General features: G+C 44.5%; 1 protein-coding gene across 1 annotated transcript in view; it reads right to left on the reverse strand.

The window, feature by feature from the left end:
* Positions 1-6,086: 6,086 nt before the first annotated feature.
* The window catches only part of LOC138666523 (zinc finger protein 850-like), a 115,572-nt gene continuing 98,592 nt past the window's right edge, over positions 6,087-23,066 (reverse strand). The window contains exons 20-24 of the mRNA XM_069754738.1: positions 14,077-14,250; positions 13,871-13,994; positions 13,690-13,787; positions 13,401-13,491; positions 6,087-8,825 (exon numbers count right to left, since the gene is read on the reverse strand). Of these exons, the coding sequence (XP_069610839.1) occupies positions 7,387-8,825; positions 13,401-13,491; positions 13,690-13,787; positions 13,871-13,994; positions 14,077-14,250 (1,926 nt within the window). The 3' untranslated portion in view covers positions 6,087-7,386. The remainder of the gene's footprint in view (positions 8,826-13,400; positions 13,492-13,689; positions 13,788-13,870; positions 13,995-14,076; positions 14,251-23,066) is intronic.

The raw sequence follows: 23,066 nt of genomic DNA on the forward strand, positions 1-23,066 counted from the left end.
ACTGTAAAAGTTTGACGATTTCCTCCAAGCAGCTCAATCCAGCTACACCCAAAGATCCTCAGACTCTTCACTCTTTCCAGAATGCACAATGTTATGAAAGGCAATTCAGTACTACAATGGACATAGCGGTCAGAGCACATACAGTGATCTGACAATAACCCAAAATCATAGAACGAGCTCTGAGACGTGGGAACTCTGCAGACCGCAATCCCTAATCCTCTCCAAACAACACTAGAGGCAGCCGTGGATTGCGCCTAACTCTGCCTATGCAACTCGGCACAGCCTGAGAAACTAACTAGCCTGAAGATAGAAAATAAGCCTACCTTGCCTCAGAGAAATACCCCAAAGGAAAAGGCAGCCCCCCACATATAATGACTGTGAGTTAAGATGAAAAGACAAACGTAGGGATGAAATAGATTCAGCAAAGTGAGGCCCGACTTTCTTAACAGATCGAGGATAGAAAAGGTAACTTTGCGGTCTACACAAAACCCTAAAGAAAACCACGCAAAGGGGGCAAAAAGACCCTCTGTACCGAACTAACGGCACGGAGGTACACCCTTTGCGTCCCAGAGCTTCCAGCAACAAATTAGACAAGCTGGACAGAAAAAATAGCAAACAAATAGCAAAGAAGAACTTAGCTATGCAGAGCAGCAGGCCACAGGAATGATCCAGGGAAAAGCAAGTCCAACACTGGAACATTGACAGGAAGCCAGGATCAAAGCATTAGGTGGAGTTAAGTAGAGAAGCACCTAACGACCTCACCAGATCACCTGACGGAGGAAACTCAGAAGCCGCAGTACCACTTCCCTCCACCAACAGAAGCTCACAGAGAGAACCAGCCGAAGTACCACTTGTGACCACAGGAGGGAGCTCTGCCACAGAATTCACAACAGCACAAGGAATAAGCAAAATATCTCCCATGCACTATCTTTCTTTGCAGTCTCAAAACAGAACAAGACTAGGCCACGCTTGACACCCCTGTGAACTGCAGATCAGCAACCACTGCCAGAGTTGTGGCCGAGGATGTAGTGCTTGTCGTGGTTGCATCACTCCATGTTTGTGTGGCAAGTCGCAACGTAACCTCCTCTGCTGAGCTACTCAGCTGCATTCCTCTGGGCTCACATCAAGTGAGATCTACAACCTCATCATCCTCTATGTTCTCCCACTTGTCGCCCTGAGAGTCACTCTCCTCCTTTTCCTGCCTTGACAGCATAGTACAGTACGCATGCACCTGAAGTATCTGTGTCTCATCAGGATCACCTCCACTCCTGGGGATTAACGTTTGGATTCTGCTTGGACACTACTTCGTCCAACCCCGAATCCAACTAAAAAAAAATTTGGGCACAGGTGCAGATGATTTCCTCCTTTTGAGTCTGAATCTTTGGAGCAGACTTCCGATGCCATGGATTAGAAGGTGTAAACAGCTCTGCAGACTCACCCATCTGTGGTACCCCACAGTCAGTTGAGCAGTTGAAGAGTTGTGATGCGAGGAGAAACAAGAGTAATTGGTGTGCCACCTCTGAGGACTTGTCTGAGTGATGTTAAAGTGCAGGAAGAGGTGAGGCCACTTGATGCAGCGCTTGCCATCCACTGGAGCACATGATCTTTCTGGTCCTTATCTACAAGGTATACTGCTGTTCGGCTGCCATAGAAAGGGAGTCATGTAGCCCGTCCAATAACAGAAGTTGTCAATTGTCTTTGGATAGGACAAGCCGGTGTTTGTTCAGTAGAGCTTTCAGTAACATTACCACCTACCCCACATATACCTCGAATACCAAGCCTATTCCCCCTTCCATCACAACCTCACATCTTTCCACTCATGTTGGGTGTACCCTTCCCCTCTTTTAACCAGTTTTTTTCACAACCCTAGGCCTGAACTGTCAGTCACCTGTCACTAAATTAATAATCAGTGTTACGTGTTACGGAACCACTCAGCACCCAGAATATGTTGTACAGTTATATGTATGGATAATAGGTTCCATGTGAGATGCATGTCCCTAATGCATTAGCCCACAGGCTGCGCCCCTGGGCAGAGGAGACACGATATTCTCCTTTTGTCCTCCCCCACCTTTGTAATTCCCACAGTAAATATCGGCAGGCTCCGGCCACCTGCGGCTATTGTAATGTATGTCTGGCCTGCTGCTTTTCTATTGGCCTGCCCTCTGTATGTGTGATATATTCTGTGTCCTGTGAGTAAAGTGTGTTCAGACTGGAAATATGTTGAGAAGCAGTGATCTTTTATATGCGCCCATGTAACCAAAGGAATTCCAGCCAGCGTCCTTCATTCAGACTCCAGCCAAAGCAGAGTGGACCTCCTGAAACACGGGGTAGTACTGAAAGAGGTACCCCAGCTTAGTAGACCCCGTTACAATCAGTATTGAAATTGCTGAGATAGTGTGGCTTGACGAAAAAATTAGCACAAGAGATTTCTATGCTGAAATGTGGACTGTTGGCTGAACCGCACAATTAGCCCAAAGGATTTAGATGCTGATATGTGGACAGGTGGAGGGACCACAGAAATAGCACAAAGGATTTAGATGCTGAAATGTGGATTGGTGAATGAACCACACAAGATTTATATCCTTAAATTTGCACTGGTGATGGGACCAAAAAATTAGCACTCAAGATTTATATGCTGGAAGGTTGATTTGACACAGGAGCCTATCCATCTGAACTAGCTGAAAGTAAACCACCTAGCTAACTATCTGACTACTTGCAGCAGCCTCATTACGCTGTTACAATCACAAAATGGCGCCAAAGCCACATGTCCGCTTTTTATATGGAGAAGAACATGTGACTTCGGTAGCCAATAACACAAGCTCTTGTGTCTGGATGTTGTGGATGGTTTCTGTGCCTTGATTGGCTGCTGGAATCTCCACACATTAAGATAATAAAAAAATAGCAGTCTGCTGCTCTTCTGACCTCTCCCCACCACCTCCCCTCATCACACAGCACCACTATGTACTAACAAAAGCAATAGTGAAAACTCAATAATTTACCGAACTTTGTCCAAATTTTGACGGTTTTGAGGAAAATACTCGGGAATCTGAACACAAATCCGAATGTGCAACGTTCGTGCCGAATTTGAGACTGGCAACTAGTTCTCTCATCTCTAATTGTGACAAGCTATAAATTCTTCACTGTTCAAAACACTGCCAGGCTCTCCAGAAATAAGGGGGTATTTTTAGAAAAGCTTGATAAAAAGCCTTTGTAATTGCCTAATCATTTTCTGATAACAAACCAGTTGAAGACCCTCCAAAAAGGATAATTTTTTTCGCTTCTAGTAAAGAATCCATTACTTTTTCAAATTCAAAACCACACCGATTACACCGGTTTTGTTTTCCTAACTAAAGGGATAATTTTTGGATGGCTTATGAAAAAGCTATTGGTTCTTTATTTAGTAATGTACAAATATCTTTATACTCCTCAAGCAGGGACTATTAATGCACCCAAGTGTGTGAAAATGCCACAGCTTGCTTCATTTGAACCACATGACTATAAACAACAGCAATACATGCATTTGCCCCCAAAAGGGATAATTTTTTAGACTGTTTATACGATTTAGGAAAAAAGTCTGATACTGTTGATTATATCTGGTTACCATCAATTTTCATTGAGTGGATCCTTTCAAATTCAAAGTTGCCAGATTCACCATTTCCCAAGAAAATTTGATTTCCGGCAAATAAATATGCACACACTGCATAATTAAAATGCCTCTTATTGCCTGGAAAATATGCATAGAACAATGAGCTCTCATTGGAGTCAATTGAACATGTTTTGAACTCTGTAATGCAAACACAGCCTTTTCTCTACTTTATAAAAACCTTCAGGGGATAGAGCTACATCTCCCATCAACCCACAGGAGTAAGACCGGAAGTTGGAAGAGCTAGAGAAGTGTGGAAAAGAGGAAGCAGAATAGAGTTCAGTCCTGTAAGGAACATTATGGCATAATCCATTATGTTGTCTGAGTGACTGTCATTTAGTCATAAAAAAAAAGAGGGAACATTATCCATTTATCTGAGGACAACAGAGATAGAGAATAATTTCTATTTTAAAAATTGTGCACCTTTTTAATTTTATCTTCAGTGGATACAGAGCCTAGTCCATTTTGTTTCGAGGACACTGAACTCAGGAGATTTCCTTTTGTGGCAGTGAAGAATGCTAAGAGAATTTATCATTTCCTTGGTTACAGTTTTTTTGCATGCAAAAGTTGCAAAATATCACCGTTGTTCTAAGTTTTTGTGACTTTTGTCATTTTGCACTGGCCTCGACAAAAAAAAAATGGTTTAGGCGTAACATAAGGCGACATGTTCAACCGCTGAGTGAAACTATTATTATATGATAATTTTAGACAACCTAACTCCAGTAGTTTTTGGCTGAAGGTTTGTGTATGAAATATTAGTTTTGATAACATTCCCTTGCAAGTTATGTTGAACAAGACTGCCACAAGGGTTTTTGCACAAAGTTGTGAGCAGGGATTATCCTCTATCAAATAGGACCCCAAATGCTGGCAGGCATGAAAAACAACAAAGTCAGTAAGCACTCACCCTTTCCCACTCCAGTCCTGGGTCTTCCTCTCTCTGTTAAGCATGATTTCCATTTTGCGGTTTTCAGAAGTCCATCATGACAGCCCTTTCATATTCCCTCCCTACTTTATTATAATAAGTAATTCAATTGTTTTCTGCAAAGCAATTTTTTCGTACAGGATTTTAACCTCAATATTTTTCCTGTTCCTATTAGGATAGGTGGACAATCTCAGGTCAGCTGTCATGGTGGACTTATGAAAACTAAATTAGAAGTAGGAATAATTGTATATTTGTCATGACACAGCTGTCGAGTGACCTAGGGACATGACCATCCCATTACTATGAATGAGAGTTAGGGACAGTTAGGTTTGAAAGAGCAATTAAAATTTTTGCCATTGACAAGACACCATTACTGTGAACACTTCACTCTGATTCTGTCATGATACGACTGTCGAGAGACCTGGGACCAGGGGGCACCTTTCCTAGCCCTAACACTAGAGGGCACCCTAGCTTGCCCTGTTCCCTGGGATACTTCAGATGGTGAAGACACCGGGGCCTCTGCCCTTGCCTTATCTCCTAAGTTAGCCCTTCATCTGTACCCTTCCCCCACCCAGGGAAGCGGGGGCGCTACTATGCACAATACAGCAACCCTACAAACTACACACACACAAAATATTCACTTACATATAACAGAGGAACCCACCAGGGTGTGCAAAAATGGAAAGAAAGTAAAACAGGGAAGATAAGGAAGAACCAAGCATGCAAACCAAACAACAGTCACTTCTAACTCCTACAGCACTCCTTCTGAAACCAACTTCTCTCCCTCCTATTGTCATGCAGCAAGTGCTAACTCTGACAAGGACTAGGTAATAGAGCCCAGATTTTTATAGGGAAAAGGATTGGGTAACCGAGGACAGCTGAACACAGGAATTCCCAACATGGCCGATTAACCCCTGTTCTGCTGGAAGAAATAAACACATTTAATAAACCGGAGAAGTGCTTCTTCTCAGCGGCGGAGTAGGAGCAACCAGACGCTGCGGTCTTCTTGTTCTGCTCCCTTGCGGTAACGCCGTGACAATATTTTAATATTTACTGCGAATGTTAAAAAATTCTGTGAAACGCTTGATGGTTTAAGATGATAACTAAACCTCCACCCCTTGGGAGATGTAGTTTCCAAAATGGGTGGCTCTGTTGTGTTGGCACCTCAGGGGCTCTGAAAATGTGGCATAGTGTCTGCAATCTAATCCAGTTAAATTTAATATCCCTTCTTCCTTTTTTAGGTCTACAGTGTGTCCTAAATTTAGTTTGCTACCACATTTGAGGTATGTGCTGTGTTCCGTAGAAATTCCATCATAAATTTTGAGTTTAGTTGGAAGTAATTAAATTATTTTCAATATTTTAAAGTGTGGTTTATAAAATGGTCCCACTTTTGCATTGTTTTTTTTTTTAAATATACAGTATATGACCCATAAAGTCACTTACCTTTCATCATTTTAAAAATCTTAAAAAAAGGTAAAAAGTATTTGAAAAAACTATGCAGACAAATTGTAGACATTGTAAATGTCATTTATTATCTATTTTGTATTGTATTACTGTTTCATATATAAAAGGGATAGACTAACTTTGCAAAAAAAATGTTTTCCTGTTTTCTACAAATTTCAGTTAGTTTCATAATTAATGCAAAAGATATTTACCTAAATGTATTATTCATATAAAGTACAATGTATTATGAAAATAATCATATCAACAAAAATAACATCAGAATCATTGTGATACATAGTAGCATTCTAACTTTTCACCCAATAAAGTGAAACAGTTCTTAAAGGACAAAAGTGCCCATAGAAAATAAAAATACGCTTATATTCACCACCCTAAAGGTCACCTTTTCATGATCATGGGGTGCATTAAAAGAGGTCTGGATACACATAATGAGAGCATTATACTGCCTCCGTTCAAATCCCTGGTTAGACCGCACATGGAGTACTGTGTACAGTTTTGGGTACCGGTGCTCAGGAAGGATATAATGGAACTAGAGCGAGTACAAAGGAGGGCGACAAAATTAATAAAGGGGTTGGGGGAACTACAATACCCAGAGAGATTAGCAAAATTAGGATTATTTAGTCTAGAAAAAAAGACGACTGAGGGGCGATCTAATAACCATGTGCAAGTATATAAGGGGACAATACAAAGATCATTCCGCGGATCTGTTTATACCAAGGAAGGTGACTGTCACAAGGGGGCATTCTCTGTGTCTGGAGGAGAGGTTTTTCCACCAACATAGAAGAGGATTATTTAATGTTAGGGCAGTGAGAATCTGGAATTCCTTGCCTGAGGAGGTGGTGATGGCGAACTCAGTTGAGGGGTTCAAAAGAGGCCTGGATGTCTTCCTGGAGCGTAACAATATTGTATCTTACAGTTATTAGGTTCTTCAGAAGGACGTAGATCTGGTGATTTATTCTGAAGGAATATAGGCTGACCTGGATGGACAAATGTCTTTTTTCGGCCTTGCTAACTATGTTACTATGTGATGTTGGTGCCTGGTTTGTCGGCTCTCATGTGACGTTGTTATGTTACGTGAGCACTGCAGCCCATTAACAGACGCTGATTGGTTGCAACTTTCACATGACACAGAAATGGCATGCAAGTGCAAGCAACTCAATCGAAGCAATCACTACAACGGCACAGGAGGCAAGTATTTTTTCTACGATGCAATTATGGTTTTATAAAGATGTACTACAAAGAGTGGACAACTGCTTGAAGAATTGATTTATCACTGTATAGATAAGCACATTCTAAACAATAAAATAGCGTCACACTGATGTGAACATTGTTATATCTTACAAGATTAAACATTAATATTTCATATTGGGATCATGACTATGTCTTTGCTCAAGTGAGTATTTTGATGCTCAACAAGCATTGATTTCTGAATAAAAATTTTTCCACATTCTGAACATGAAAACGGCTTTGCACCTGTGTGAGTTCTCTGATGTCTAAAAAGATCTGATTTATCTCTGCAACATTTTCCACATTCTTCACAAGAAAATGGTTTTACTCCGGTGTGAATGTACTTATGCTTAATTAGATTTGATTTCCTGTTAAAACATTTTCCACATTCTGAACATGAATATGGCTTCACCCCTGTGTGAATTTCCTTATGCTTAAGTAGATCTGTTGTCTGCTTAAAACATTTTCCACACACGGAACAGGAGTATGGCTTCTCCTCTGTGTGGCGCATCTCATGTTTATGAAGATATGATTTTCGATTAAAACATTTCCCACATTCTGAACATGAAAATGGCTTTGTTTCTGTATGAATTTCCAGATGTCTAGAAAGATTTGATTCAGTGTTACAACATTTTCCACATTCTGAACATGAAAATAGCTTCTCCACTGTGTGAGTTTTCTCATGCTTAACCAGATCTGTTGTCTGCTTAAAACATTTTCCACATACTGAACATGAGTATGGCTTCTCCCCTGTGTGCCGACTCTCATGTTTAAGAAGATATGATTTTCTGTTAAAACATTTTCCACATTCTGAACATGAAAAGGACTCCTCCCCTATGTGAACTCTTTGATGTCTAAGAAGACTTGCATTTTCGCTAAAACATTTCCCACATTCTTCACAAGAAAATAGCTTCTTCTCTGTATGAGTTTTCAAATGTTTAATAAGATGCGCTTTCCGGGTAAAACATTTTCCACATTCTGAACATGAAAACGGTTTTGCACCTGTGTGAATTCTATGATGTTGAAAAAGAGCTGATTTTTCGCCAAAACATTTCCCACATTCTTCACAAGGAAATGGCTTCTCACCTGTGTGAGTTTTCATATGCTTAATAAGATTCGGTTTCCAGCTAAAATATTTTCCACATTCTGAGCATGAAAACGGCTTTGCACCTGTGTGAGTTCTCTGATGTCTAAAAAGACCCGATTTTTCGCTAAAACATTTCCCACATTCTTCACAAAAAAATGGCTTCTCCCCTGTGTGACTTTTCTTATGTTTATTAAGATTTGATTTCCGGTTAAAACATTTTCCACATTCTGAGCATGAAAATGGCTTCTTCCATGTATGACCTCTTTGATTTATGGCACGTCTTCTGTTACATTTATTTTTCTTAACATTCTGGGATGAATCAGAAGTTAGGACCTGTTGCAAAGTATCAGATGACAGATAATTGCTTTGAAGGGCTATATTAGGAATTAGGCCATGTTCTTCATATGTATCTTGTGGGATACCATAATCATCTTCTTTACAATCTAAAGGCATCCAATGTGCCTCAAAGCTTCTGGCACAGTCATCTGTCAAGAATAAAAACAAATATTTTTCATTATGATCACCTAAACTTTTACTTAGATTTGATTTATATCCATACAAATTACAAGGCATGCAGGAAAATTCATTTTAAATTAAGACACTGATGCTATGCAAATCACAATCTATTATTATACTAGAAACCTGTGAGTAGCTTTTGATCTTCAAGACATTCAACGACTCAGAACAGGAAAAAGGTTTAACAAATAAAGGAACACCGAATGCATTTGCCCCACTTTCCCCCCTGACGTGTCTCCTTGTCCAATAAAATTATGGATTGAATTTGCCATTTTTGGTGAAAGTGTGCAGGAGAGTTCACACTGGTCTTGGATTTGTTTGCTGGATAACACGAAGTGAGTAGTGCTGAGTGCTATTTTCTTGCTAATGAAGTATAACCTGTCTAAATGAGCATGATGGAACTCATTATGAAAGTAGTGGTCCACACTGTGAGACTTGTTCCAGGAATTTCTCCGTCAAAAATGAAAAGGATATGCAATATTTTGAAGGCCCTGTCCTATGGCTTTTGGGCGGCACGGTGGCACAGTGGTTAGCACTGCAGCCTTGCAGCGCTGGGGTCCTGGGTTCTAATCCCACCCAGGACAACATCTGCAAAGAGTTTGTATGTTCTCTCCGTGTTTGCGTGGGTTTCCTCCGGGCACTCCGGTTTCCTCCCACCTTCCAAAGACATACTGATAGGGATTCTAGATTGTGAGCTCCATCGAGGACAGTGATGATAATGTGTGCAAAAACTGTAAAGCGCTGCGGAATATGTTAGCGCTATATAAAAATAAAGATTATTATTATTATTATACATCTTTTGCTCCTGACTTCAAAAACAACAAAAATTATTTATTGACAATTCAAAGGAAAAAGATTTGTATAATATATACACCATTTAAGAAAAGCTACTATTAAAGGTTCTGTTGCAATTCATTCCAAAACAAACCGTGAAACTGTGACTTATAATCTTATTACAGCGGTTCCCCTAATATTAACAGGTACACTGAAGATTCTGCCTGCAGTAACAGATGTAAGGCCCTGATAACCGTTGCCTTAACCTGACGGCTTCTAAGGTTAATTGTTAATTAATGGCCTTTGGCTCAGTCTCGAGCCATGGCAACTTGATAAACATTTTGTAGGAAGATCGATCTTGTGCAAGCTTAGATAGGTCCATCATGGTCTTCTGCACTGTTATTTTGATATTATCAAGTCATCAGGTTGCTGGTCTTCTTTTTCACCTTGTTCACCTATTCTAACGACCATGATGTCCTTCTCCAATGATTGCTCTCTTCGTATGATGTGTCCAAAGTAGGCAAGTCATTGCTTAATGATCCTTGTTTTGAGTGATATGTCTGGCTTGATTTGTTCCAAAATTGATTTGTTTGTTCTTCTTGCCATTCATGGTATTGATAACATCCTCTTCCAGCACCACATTTCAAGGGCGTGGATTCTTCTTCTGTCGTTTCTTTTTTGAAAAAAAAAAAGTTTTGCATCCATATGTTACAACAGAAAAAAAACAAACTATGTATGAGTCATGTCTTTGTTGCCAGTGAAATGTTCCTTGATTTGAAGACTTGTTTAGTGACTTCAATGTTGATTCACCTCTAGCAATTCTCCTATTGACTTCCGGTGTTGTTGCTGTATCTTGAGTTAGCATCGATCAGAGTAGGTTGAAGTCCTTTACAACTTCCAGTTCATCGCCATCCATATTAAATTTGTCCTGGTCATACCTGGTAGTAGTCAATATCTTTGTCTTATTTGTATTGAGTAGCAGTCCGAAAATTCGAGCTTTCCATCTTGACACTCCATAATAAAAGCTTCATTCCAAATACACTTGTTGCCATTAATTTTGTATAGTCTGGTTATTTAGGTTTGTAGAAGATTCGCCCAGCAATTTTGATTCTTTTTTTGGCAAGTCCTGCCTTCCTGAAAATAGCTACTGCATATAAATTGAAGAGAAATGGTACAGCTTTACTGATGCCTCGCTCTAGTTTGAGCCATGCAGAGTCACTATGTTTCGTTCAGACTGTTGCTTTTTGGATGGTTTCAAGGTTTCTAATAAGGCTAATCAGATGGTTCAGCACATTCATATCCTTCATGGTATTCCAAACTTTCTGGTGATCTACACAGTCGAAAGAGTTGCTGTAGTTGATGAAGCAAAAATAGATTTTGTTGTATTCTTTGGCCTTTCCCATTATCCATCTAATGTTAGCAATTACCATATTTTTGGACTATAAAATGCACCTTACCATAAAAAGCACCCAAAATTTAGAGGAAATAAACAATATTTTTTTAATGTGAAAATTGGGGGTCTGTCTTATAGTCCACATTTAGCTTATCACTGAAGGGGGTTGAGTGCAGGGAGCAGCTGTTGAAAGCTGGCATCTAAGAATGTCATTCCACAGCATTGGAAAAGCACTACTCCACCCACTGTGGAGGAATGGTTTGCAGAGATTTCTCTCCTTAATTGGATGGAGCATCTTATTGCCCCCTCACGGACTGATGTTGATAGATACTGTGCGATTTGGAGGAATTGGATGGATTTCAAAAACTCTGACGCCTACCATCTATCCCTCAACTAAGACTAAGATTATCCGGGATGTTCTCACAACAATGTTCATAGTCACTCTCTATTGATTGATGGTCTGCCGTCGTCTACTTCCTCTCTATCTTTCATATAAAAAAATACATGCTTGATCGTGATATTGATGGAAAACTCTCCCTATACTCCCAATGTTTTGTAGTTAGTTATATATTGCCCCCTGTACTATTTGTATTGTATTTTCTTGTGCTTTCTAAACACAAAAATAAAAAACTTGAATTTGAAAAAAACAAACCATGGTTTCAAGAGACCTAGCAATTAGAAAATGCGTAAGGTGTGTGGTAAGGGACGGGGAACCGGAAGTGCAGATGATGGTGCACGCAGATACTGAAGACGTGAGGGAGGTGCAACTACCCCTGTTGCTGGAGCACAAAAACACAACTATCCAAGACACATAGGTTCCTGTCCCACTTTGCAGAGAGCACAGAACACCACTTCTGAAGCCAGAGCAGTGCAAACAAATGGTAGGTTGGATAACAGGTAATGCTTCCAGCATGCTTGGAAGCACCACGCAGTCTTCCACATGGGCCAGTCTCATCAGCCAACAGTCGGGATCACTTATGACCCTGAACCTCCTTCCTCCCACTATGTTGAGTCCCAGGATACTAGTGATCCCACACTAGGACACTCCGAGAAGCTCATTACAACATCACTTCTTGATTGTGGCCTCTCAATCTGTATGTTCCAAGGGGGACAGGAGGACATGCTGTTTAGTGATGCACAAAACTTAGAGCAGCCACGGCCACAAGATGATGGTGGGGAACGGCAAATTTTGACTATGGAGGAAAATGATGATGAGACACAGTTGCCGATAACTCAGGTTGTTGTTAAGTCAAAAACGCCAGTGGGACCAGGGTGAGGTGGTGGATGACAAAGTCACTGACCCAACCTGGGAATGTGGCATGCAAAGCGAGGCCAACAGTGCTGAGGGATCGACAGCACTGAAACAGGCAGGAAGAGGCAGTGAAGTGACCAGAGGGAGAAAGCGGGCAACTGTTCCGCAGATCACCGACACTCCTGAATTTCTCCGTCAAAGAGTTAGGTGCTCTTTTTTAATGAGAGTTCTGAGACAAGAAAAATGGAAATTTGCAGCCTGTGCCATGCCAACAAAAGCAGGGGCCTGACCACTAAGAGCATACCCACCACCAGCATGATCAGGCACATGTCATCTTAGAACCCGGTTTGGTGGGCCAAACGCCTGGGTTCACGATTGGTGCTTGCATTACCAGCGGGTGACACCACTGCCTCTTCCCCTGTGTTAGGTGGTTCCCAGTCCCCTGTCCATGACACTGGCGCAGATGCCTCCCGCCTTGCACCTGTCTTTGCACATTCTGATGCACCATCATCACGCACTTCCAAATGCTTGTCCCAGCACAGCATTCAGCTGTGACCTAAAGCTGAAGTGCAGTTGAGTTATACAACAGGACAATGATCCAATACACACCAGCAAGTCCACCTCTGAATGGCTTACGAAAAGCAAAATTAAGACTTTGGAGTGGCCTAGTTAAAGTCTTGACCTTAATCTGATAGAGATGCTGTGGCATGACCTTAAAAAGGCAGTTCATGCTTGGAAACCCTCCATTGTGGGTGAATTACAACAATTTTGCAAAGATAAGAGGCCAAAATTTCTCCAGAGCATTTTAAAAGACTAATTGCTAGTCACAAACACTTGATTGCAGTTGTTGCGGATAAGGATGGCCCAACCAGTTATTAGGTTTAGGGGACAATCACTTTTTCACACAGGGCCATTTAAGTTTGGATTTCTTTTTCCATTTTGTGTTTACTTGTGCTATCTTTGTCTAATATTTAAATATATTTGGTGATCTCAAACATTTAAGTGTGAGAAGCATGCAAAAGATTTGAAAATCTGGAAGGGGCAAACATTTTTTCATACAACTGTATATCTGTATTCACACGAGAACAATCTATGACGTCTCTGAACTTAGTAATTACTATTCACCTGGGAGGTTATCTGTAGGAATCTCCTCTTTACACCACTCATCACCCCTCACATATATCTCTGTAGTATTAATATGGGTCAGATCTTCACCCTGAAACAAATATTGTAAAAGTCACAGACAGATGAAGAAGTCACATCTATGATCAGCTCTAATCCTGCCATCTCCACCGTTCTCATTACACAAGTATAAAACATATAATACTGGTGGATAAAACCAGACTGAGCACAAGACCTTCACAGCCGTCTACACATCATAGGGGAGATCTCATGACACCTTCTCTCCATCTACCTGATGATCCTGAGGAACATTGGCATCTTCTTGTTTACAGTCCTGTGCAAGAAGAGGACAGGGACATCTCTCTGGTGTTGTCCTCTTACTGGATAGATCTGGAGGAAACACATACAAGGACTGAATTCATTTTTTACATACAGATAATTATAGGCCGTGTGTATTTAGTCCTTTCTATTACCTGGTGATGTGAGGGGCTGGGGAACCTCCATCATGACGTCCTTGTACAGATCTTTGTGTCCTTCTAAATACTCCCACTCCTCCATGGAGAAATAGATGGCGACATCCTGACACCTTATAGGAACCTGACACATACAATGATACCGTCACCCACCGATCCCTTCATAGCGTTACTGTATAATGTCCCAGGATTCCCAGCCGTGTCACCTCTCCAGTCAGCAGCTCAATCATGATGTAGGCGAGTTCTAGGATCTTCTGGTCATTGATGTCCTCATGTATCAGGGGGTGAGGTGGAGGCCCCGTGATTGGGCTCAGGGGTCTTCCCCATCCCTCAGACACAGGGGCCTGACAGCGCTCACTAGAGGTCTTCTTCACTACTGTGTAATCCTGGTTATGGAGAGACACATTAATAAATCTCACTGCAGACATTTCCAGAGTCCTCACCTCTCCAGTTCTGTCCATCTGTTATTCTCATAGATAAGAATGATATAATGTGAAGTCATCAGAATCTCTCACCTCTCCAGTAAGCCGGAAGAGGATCTCTAAGGTGAGGTGTAATAGCCTCTCCGCCTTCTTGTCTCTGCCCCCATTCATGCTCGGCCGTCCAGGAAATTACGGAAAAGATACCAATTATTAGTATCTGATATTGAATAAATCTAAACAGAAAGGAGAGGAGTCTGTGTAAAAATATACAAAATACAATGTAAAATATTCTATTACTAGAAGGGTGATGTGAGTGTACGGAATATATATGATCGAGCACTATAGCGGGGTTGTTCAGTGGTTCAAAAAAAGAAAGAAATGTCCAGCTTCACCGAGTCCGTAAAAAAGCGATTTCTTTATTAACAAACTTTAAACATGGAGGATACAGACTTCAGCACAACCATATGGGTAAGAATCTCAACGCGTTTCTGGAGACTAGGCTCCCTTAATCCCAAGGGGTAGATTGGAGTCGGCACGTCCCCTCTGCTGCATCATTGTATGTGATTGATTTAAGCCCCCTATACCTAACATTGGTGCATATACATATAATGGCACAATCTGTTACCTGCGTGTTCCTGGTTCAATATACGTAACATCATTATTAATACTGAACATGCAGGGATGTGGACACAATTATTATCTTTACCTGGTGTTTTGTATTTTGGCGGCTGCTTTGGGGATGTTAGCTGAACTCTGTGCGCTCCATGCATTCTGTTGGCAATTGGAACCCGCTGTTGTCCTTTTCATGTTATTCATGTATTTATATTTAATACATTGATTTTTTAGCATTTATTCTGGACGTTTTGCACCATTTTGTTCTGTGGTTGTTTTACATCTAGAGGTTAGACAGATAATACCTCGGTCTCGTCAGTTGGAGTCGCAAGAGTCATAAATAAAGTTAGATAATTTTGGAGATATTTAACAATGGAAGTAACTCAATATGCAGCACAACGTCTTTCCACAGCCAACAGAATGTGGTTATGTCTCATGTGTGCACATCTCCTCACTCCCCCATGAGGTCGTATTACTGCAGTGGGCATTAGTCTCCGGGCTCCGTCCAATATCTACTTATGAAGGTGAAGAAGAACGACCCCAAATAGTAAAGAACCAGAACAGGGAGCGGAAATGGAGGAAACTGGACAATGACGAGAAGGAAAAGTGACCCAATATGTGACCTCCAGCACCTACCTCCACCTGCAGAGCCGCACTCCACATATATGGCTGCTCTGTGCGCACAGGACCTGTGATGAGGTCACAGGAGGGGAGGAGTCAGGGGTCACATGATCAGGGGCCTCAGTGTATGCAGGACTCTGCTGTTCTGGTTGTCATGGTGCTGGATGTGGGGAAGTTTATGTGTGGGGTCAGGAGGGGTTTACAGTGTGGATGTAGCAGAGCTGTGTGTGTACGAGGTGTACGGAGCGGAGCCGTGTGTGTACGAGGTATACGGAGCAGAGCCGTGTGTGTACGAGGTGTACGGAGCGGAGCCGTGTGTGTACGAGGTATACGGAGCAGAGCCGTGTGTGTATGGTGCGGAGCCGTGTGTACAAGGTGCAGAGCAGTGTGTGTACGAGGTGTACGGAGCGGAGCAGTGTGTGTACGAGGTGTACGGAGCGGAGCCGTGTGTGTACGAGGTGTATGGAGTGGAGCCGTGTGTGTACGAGGTATACGGAGCAGAGCCGTGTGTGTATGGTGCGGAGCCGTGTGTACAAGGTGCAGAGCAGTGTGTGTACGAGGTGTACGGAGCGGAGCCGTGTGTGTACGAGGTGTACGGAGCGGAGCCGTGTGTGTACGGAGTGGAGACGTGTATACGAGGTGTACAGAGCGGAGTCGTGTGTACAAGGTGTACGGAGCAGAGCAGTGTGTGTACGAGGTGTACAGAGCGGAGCAGTGTGTGTACGAGGTGTACGGAGCGGAGCCGTGTGTGTACGGAACGGAGACGTGTATACGAGGTGTACAGAGCGGAGCCGTGTGTACAAGGTGTACGGAGCAGAGCAGTGTGTGTACGAGGTGTACGGAGCGGAGCAGTGTGTGTACGAGGTGTACGGAGCGGAGCAGTGTGTGTACGAGGTGTACGGAGCGGAGCCGTGTGTGTACGGAGTGGAGACGTGTATACGAGGTGTACAGAGCGGAGCCGTGTGTACAAGGTGTACGGAGCAGAGCAGTGTGTGTACGAGGTGTACGGAGCGGAGCAGTGTGTGTACGAGGTGTACGGAGCGGAGCAGTGTGTGTACGAGGTGTACGGAGCAGAGCAGTGTGTGTACGAGGTGTACGGAGCGGAGCAGTGTGTGTACGAGGTGTACGGAGCGGAGCCGTGTGTGTACGGAGCGGAGACGTGTATACGAGGTGTACAGAGCGGAGCCGTGTGTACAAGGTGTACGGAGCAGAGCAGTGTGTGTACGAGGTGTACGGAGCGGAGCAGTGTGTGTACGAGGTGTACGGAGCGGAGCAGTGTGTGTACGAGGTGTACGGAGCGGAGCCGTGTGGTTACGTGGTGTACAGAGCGGAGCCGTGTGTGTACAAGGCGTATGGAGTGGAGCCGCATGTGAACAAGGCGTACGGAGCGGGACCGCGTGTGTACAAGGTGTACGGAGCGGAGCCGTGTGTACGGAGTGGAGCCCTGTGCGTACGAGGTGTACGGAGTGGAGCCCTGTGCGTACGAGGTGTACGGAGCGGAGCCGTGTGTGTACGAGGTGTACGGAGCGGAGCCGTGTGTGAACGAGGTGTACGGAGCGGAGCCGTGTGTGAACGAGGTGTACGGAGCGGAGCCGTGTGTGAACGAGGTGTACGGAGCGGAGCCGTGTGTGAACGAGGTGTACGGAGCGGAGCCGTGTATGAGGTGTACGTGGTGTACGGAGCGGAGCCGTGTGTGTACGAGGTGTACGGAGCGGAGCCGTGTGTGTACGAGGTGTACGGAGTGGAGCCGTGTGCATACGAGGTATACGGAGCGGAGCCGTGTATGAGGTGTATGGAGCGGAGCCGCGTGTGTACGTGGTGTACGGAGCAGAGCCGTGTGTTTGCGAGGTGTACGGAGCAGATCCATGTGTGTACGAGGTGTACGGAGCGGAGCCGTGTGCGTACGAGGTGTACGGAGAAGAGCCGTGTGTGTACGTGGTGTACGGAGTGGAGCCGTGTATGTGCGTGGTGTATGGAGCGGAGCTGCGTGTGTACGTGGTGTACAGAGCGGAGCCGTGTGTACGAGGTGTACGGAGTGGAACCGTGTGCGTACGAGGTGTACGGAGCAGAGCTGTGTGTACACGAGGTGTACGGAGCAGAGCCGTGTGTGTACGAGGTGTACGGAGCGGAGCCGTGTGTGTACGAGGTGTACGGAGCGGAGCCGTGTGGTTACGTGGTGTACAGAGCGGAGCCGTGTGTGTACAAGGCGTATGGAGTGGAGCCGCATGTGAACAAGGCGTACGGAGCGGGACCGCGTGTGTACAAGGTGTACGGAGCGGAGCCGTGTGTACGAGGTGTACGGAGTGGAGCCCTGTGCGTACGAGGTGTACGGAGCGGAGCCCTGTGCGTACGAGGTGTACGGAGCGGAGCCGTGTGTGTACGAGGTGTACGGAGCGGAGCCGTGTGTGTACGAGGTGTACGGAGCGGAGCCGTGTGTGAACGAGGTGTACGGAGCGGAGCCGTGTGTGAACGAGGTGTACGGAGCGGAGCCGTGTGTGAACGAGGTGTACGGAGCGGAGCCGTGTGTGAACGAGGTGTACGGAGCGGAGCCGTGTATGAGGTGTACGGAGCGGAGCCGCGTGTGTACGTGGTGTACGGAGCGGAGCCGTGTGTGTACGAGGTGTACGGAGCGGAGCCGTGTGTGTACGAGGTGTACGGAGTGGAGCCGTGTGCATACGAGGTATACGGAGCGGAGCCGTGTATGAGGTGTATGGAGCGGAGCCGCGTGTGTACGTGGTGTACGGAGCAGAGCCGTGTGTTTGCGAGGTGTACGGAGCAGATCCATGTGTGTACGAGGTGTACGGAGCGGAGCCGTGTGCGTACGAGGTGTACGGAGAAGAGCCGTGTGTGTACGTGGTGTACGGAGTGGAGCCGTGTATGTGCGTGGTGTATGGAGCGGAGCTGCGTGTGTACGTGGTGTACAGAGCGGAGCCGCGTGCGAGGTGTACGGAGCGGAGCCGTGTGTACGAGGTGTACGGAGTGGAACCGTGTGCGTACGAGGTGTACGGAGCAGAGCTGTGTGTACACGAGGTGTACGGAGCAGAGCCGTGTGTGTACGAGGTGTACGGAGCGGAGCCGTGTGTACGAGGTGTACGGAGCGGAGCCGTGGGCATACGAGGTGTACGGAGCTGAGCCGTGTGTGTACGAGGTGTACTGTATATACCTATTGTGCTGTTGATTTATACATCTTTTGCAATATAGCACACTTGTTGTGTGTCCTATGTGTTCCTGGAAAGGACATACTAGCTAAGAGGTAAATAAATACCTATTTATGGTTTCTTGAGTGTATCTTACTAAAATGTGCACGTTTGACAGGGTGTGCAACATACCCGTGTGCAGCTTTTGCTTTTTTCCCATAGGCTGTCCTTCTCTGACGGCTTTTAGCGCTGGTATCTCTCACTTTGTATCTGGTATGTAACATTGACAATAAGCATTCACAAATTTTTTTGGGATTCAATTAGTCATCCATAGAGTACTATGTGCTTACTGGTCGACAGGGATGGTAGAATTCAGCAAGAATCCCAAGGGAGACGGAGGAATATTGGAGCTAGGCCAAGCTGGTGCGACAGTGGAGGCGGCAGGAGCCTGTGGTCCGGAACCGGCATCTTTCCCAGAACCACCAAAGCCCACACTCAGGCCCGCAATCTTCACCGCTGGGGTTTTTGCAGATGGGGGAGCCAGGATCCAGCAACTAGTGAGCGGACTGCGGGTCTAGGCTGGTCATAAAAGAGGTGAGCCAGGATCAGGGCTGGAGACATGCTAGGGGGCCCCCTAGCCACAAAATACTGAGGGTTGGCATCCCGGGAGGAGGTCATGGGAGTTCATAAAAGAGTTTGGGACTCATCGTCTAATGTCATTCAACCAGTGGGCAGTAGAGACGGAACACTTGCCTCAAAGGCTGCAAGAGCTAATGGCTGGATCCAGGGGTCACATTCCTCAAAACTTTGCTGGTATGCTGAGAGTGTGATGCAAGAAGGAAGGGAGCAGGGTGAACCCTTCTTACAAAATCAACAGGCCTGGGAGAGGCTCCTCAAGGCGGCTTGAGATGGGGCTACCACCCCCTTAGGGTTCATCATCTCCTATGCAGGACCAGGCAATGGTACAGGTGAAACCAGGGCTATTTCTACATGTTCTCCCCAAAAAACTTCAACATTTTTTCCTGGATTCAGGATTAACGTGCTTTGTGTAAAATTATGGTGGTTTAAAATTTTTAAAAACCCTTGGCCTGCTGTTCTGAAAATTCACTATTGTCATATATACTGTATAACCTGCTTTGTGGGAAATGTTGCTGGCTTGAAATAAAAAAAGAAAAACTGTCCTGCTACAGGTGTACAAATTTGGTTGTTCAAAAATTCACTATTATTGTATCATATATATTGTAGAACTTCTTTTGTATGAAATTTTGTTGGTCTAAAATGAAATCCAGACAGGGCCTGCTACAGGTGTACGAATTTGGTCCCTTGGTACTCAGTCCCCAGCAACCACTACATCTCCGAGGGTGGCGTCCCTGCCTTGTACCAGCACATGTCCAGGAACATCACCCGTGTCCTTACCAATGCGTTACTGAGATTGTCCACTTAAGGACTGACACGTGGACAAGCACTTGTTGTCAAGGACACTACATATATCTGACAACATACTGGGTGAATATTGTGGAGGTCGGGGCCGAGACCCCCACTAGCACGTCACATGTGCTACCGACAATGAAGAGTACTGAGACTACTTCTTTCAGGATTTCCTTCATCTCCTCCAGCAGTTCCTGCACCTTCTCTCTTGCTCCTCTATCTTCGATGTGCTAACTCAGACCACGTCATCTATATCAGATGGAAGCTCTGCAGCACTGCCTCAGAAAAGCAGCAACAGGCTCTGCTGAATCTAATTGAAAGGAATAACAGACCTCAGATCTAAGGTTTTTGCTGCTTAACCTCCAACCAAGCATGGTCATGTGTGATAATGGCCGTAACCTGGTGGCGGCTTTGAAGCATGACAAGCTCACACACAAGTGATGCTGACCCACTTGCTCAACTTGGTAGTTCAGTGGTTTCTGAGAACCTACCAAGATTTGACAGAGCTTCTGATCGAGGTATGCTAAGTCAGCGGCCATTTCCGCAAGTCAGCTAGCTCTGGCAGTGCTGCAGCAGTGCATGCTCATCAACTAGTGTGAAACGTAACCACATGCTGAAACTCCACCGACTGGTGTGCAACGTAACCACATGCTGAAACTCCACACTACACATGCTGGCGAGGCTTTGAGAGTAGCAGAGGGCAGTTGTGGAATACCAGCTCCAACACGCCTGTCAGTATTTTGGTCAGCCTACGCAGATGACTGAAGAGTGGGCTTATATGTCTGACATTTGTGTGGTTCTTCAAGATTTTAAGGACTCCATAAAGATGGTGAGCGGCTTTGACGACAGTCAGTGCCACAATCCCGCTTCTGTGCCTACTTAAATGGTCGCTGCTCATAATTAAACATGAAGCTATTCATGTGGACCAGGTGGAGATGAATGACAACATGAAGCAGGAGACACTACCCAGCCTCATCTCATCCGCTCAGTGTGGACTGGGTAAAAATGAGGAAGTAAACGCTGAGGAAGAGGAGTAGGAACAGGAGCTGGCTGATGCCCTGAGGAGGAAGAGTATAGTCATCATGTTGGAGACAAGGAAGTGTTGGCTGTAGGAATCTTGTCACATATGGCTGACTTTATTTCCCGCTGCCTTTCCCATGACCCTTACAATATATTCATCTTGCCCCACCCAAAAAAAAAAAAGTACCATTGTTCATCCTGCCCGACCCACACTACAAGCATGATGTTGCCTCTCTCCTTCCTGAGGTGGAGAGGTCTGCGAAATGGTGCTATAGGAGAAGGCCATTGTGGAAAATATGTTGAAAAAATTCCCATCAGACAACTCTAGCAGCAGGGGGCAAGCTTCCTTGCACAACCAAGGAGGAGAGGTGAGGGAGACACACACCAAGTACAGCAGAGTCAGGGGTACACTGCCAAAGGCCTGGGTCAACTTCATAACACCATCCCAGCATCCAGACTCTGATGACTGGGTATTTTTGAGAAGGCCAGAACATTTTTAAAGATTGTAAAGCAGGGGTGGGGAACCTCAGGCCCCAGGGCCATTTATGGCCCTCAATGACCTTTTATCAGGCCCCCGAGCCGATTCTCAGGGACCGCATTCTTGGGTAAAAAGCTGTATTTTGATTGCCACAAGCACATTAACCCATTATCTACCAATGTCCTTTTTTTTGGGACGCCTAATCTTTAGCTTCTAGCAACTAAGATTTTATAATTAGGTCCAATTTTTTTGTGTTGTGTTTGTAAAATGAATGTTTACAAAATAGGAAATCATGTCATTGTCATTTTTAACTGAATATTGGGACGCCCTTTCTGAAAAATCCGTACTTGAAAAAATTTTGCAAATTATGTTTCTGATTCATTAGATCCCAAATCATTAAAAATCTGTCATTTAACAAAAAATGAAAATTGCTAATTTGGCAAGTAATGGGTTAATTTCTTCTTGCTCTGTTAGCACACACACGCAGTGTTCACTACTGAACATTGAAGTGCATGCAATGAAAGATTACATCCTGACACCAGTGCCAGAGTCAGGATGCATTTTGTGGGCGGAGTTTGTACAGCACCCGAAGGATGGTATAAATATCCAAATGGCCCTTCACAGAAAAAAGATTCCCCACTCCTGTTGTAAAGCAGTACCTGTCAGACAAAACCAGCGTACTCCCCGATTCCTCTGCAACCTTAATCTATTGGGCCTCAAAGCTGGACACCTGGCATGAGCTGTGTCTCTATGTCTTGGAGGTGTTGTGCTGTCCTGCTGCTATCTTCTTGTCTGTGTGGGTTTTTAGAGTCCCCGGCGGGGATCATAAAATACAGGTGTTTGCGCCTGTCAACAGAAACTGCCTGGATTAGTCCCGACTTTTCCACATTACCAGATGACAACAGCACATAAAGTGTTTTTAATCTTCAATATTTGAATGAGGCCTGCCAGTTGTTACCTTTAACCCCTTTACTCCCCAAGCCTGTTTGCACCTTTATGACCAGGCCAAATTTTACAATTCTGACCAGTGTCACTTTATGAGGTATCTTTGAAAAGCTTCAATGGAATCCACTGATTCTGAGAATGTTTTTTATGACATATTGTACTTCATGATTAGTGTTGAGCATTCCGATACCGCAAGTATCGGGTATCGGCCGATATTTGCGGTATCGGAATTCCGATACCGAGTTCCGATATTTTTGCGATATCGGGAATCGGTATCGGGATGAATATTAATGTCTAAAATAAACAATAAAAATAAAAAATATTGATATACTCACCCTCGGACGCGCCCTGGTTGTAACCGCTGCAACCGGCAGCCTCTGTTCCTAAGAATGAGCGAGTGAAGGACCTGCGATGACGTCGCGGCTTGTGATTGGTCGCGTGAGCGGTCACATGAGCAGTCATGCGACCAACCACAAGCCGCGACATCATCGAAGGTCCTTCACCCTGCATTCTTAGTAACGGAGGCTGCCGGT

The sequence above is a fragment of the Ranitomeya imitator genome, chromosome 2, assembly GCF_032444005.1.
Source record: "Ranitomeya imitator isolate aRanImi1 chromosome 2, aRanImi1.pri, whole genome shotgun sequence".
Classification (NCBI taxonomy): domain Eukaryota; kingdom Metazoa; phylum Chordata; class Amphibia; order Anura; family Dendrobatidae; genus Ranitomeya; species Ranitomeya imitator.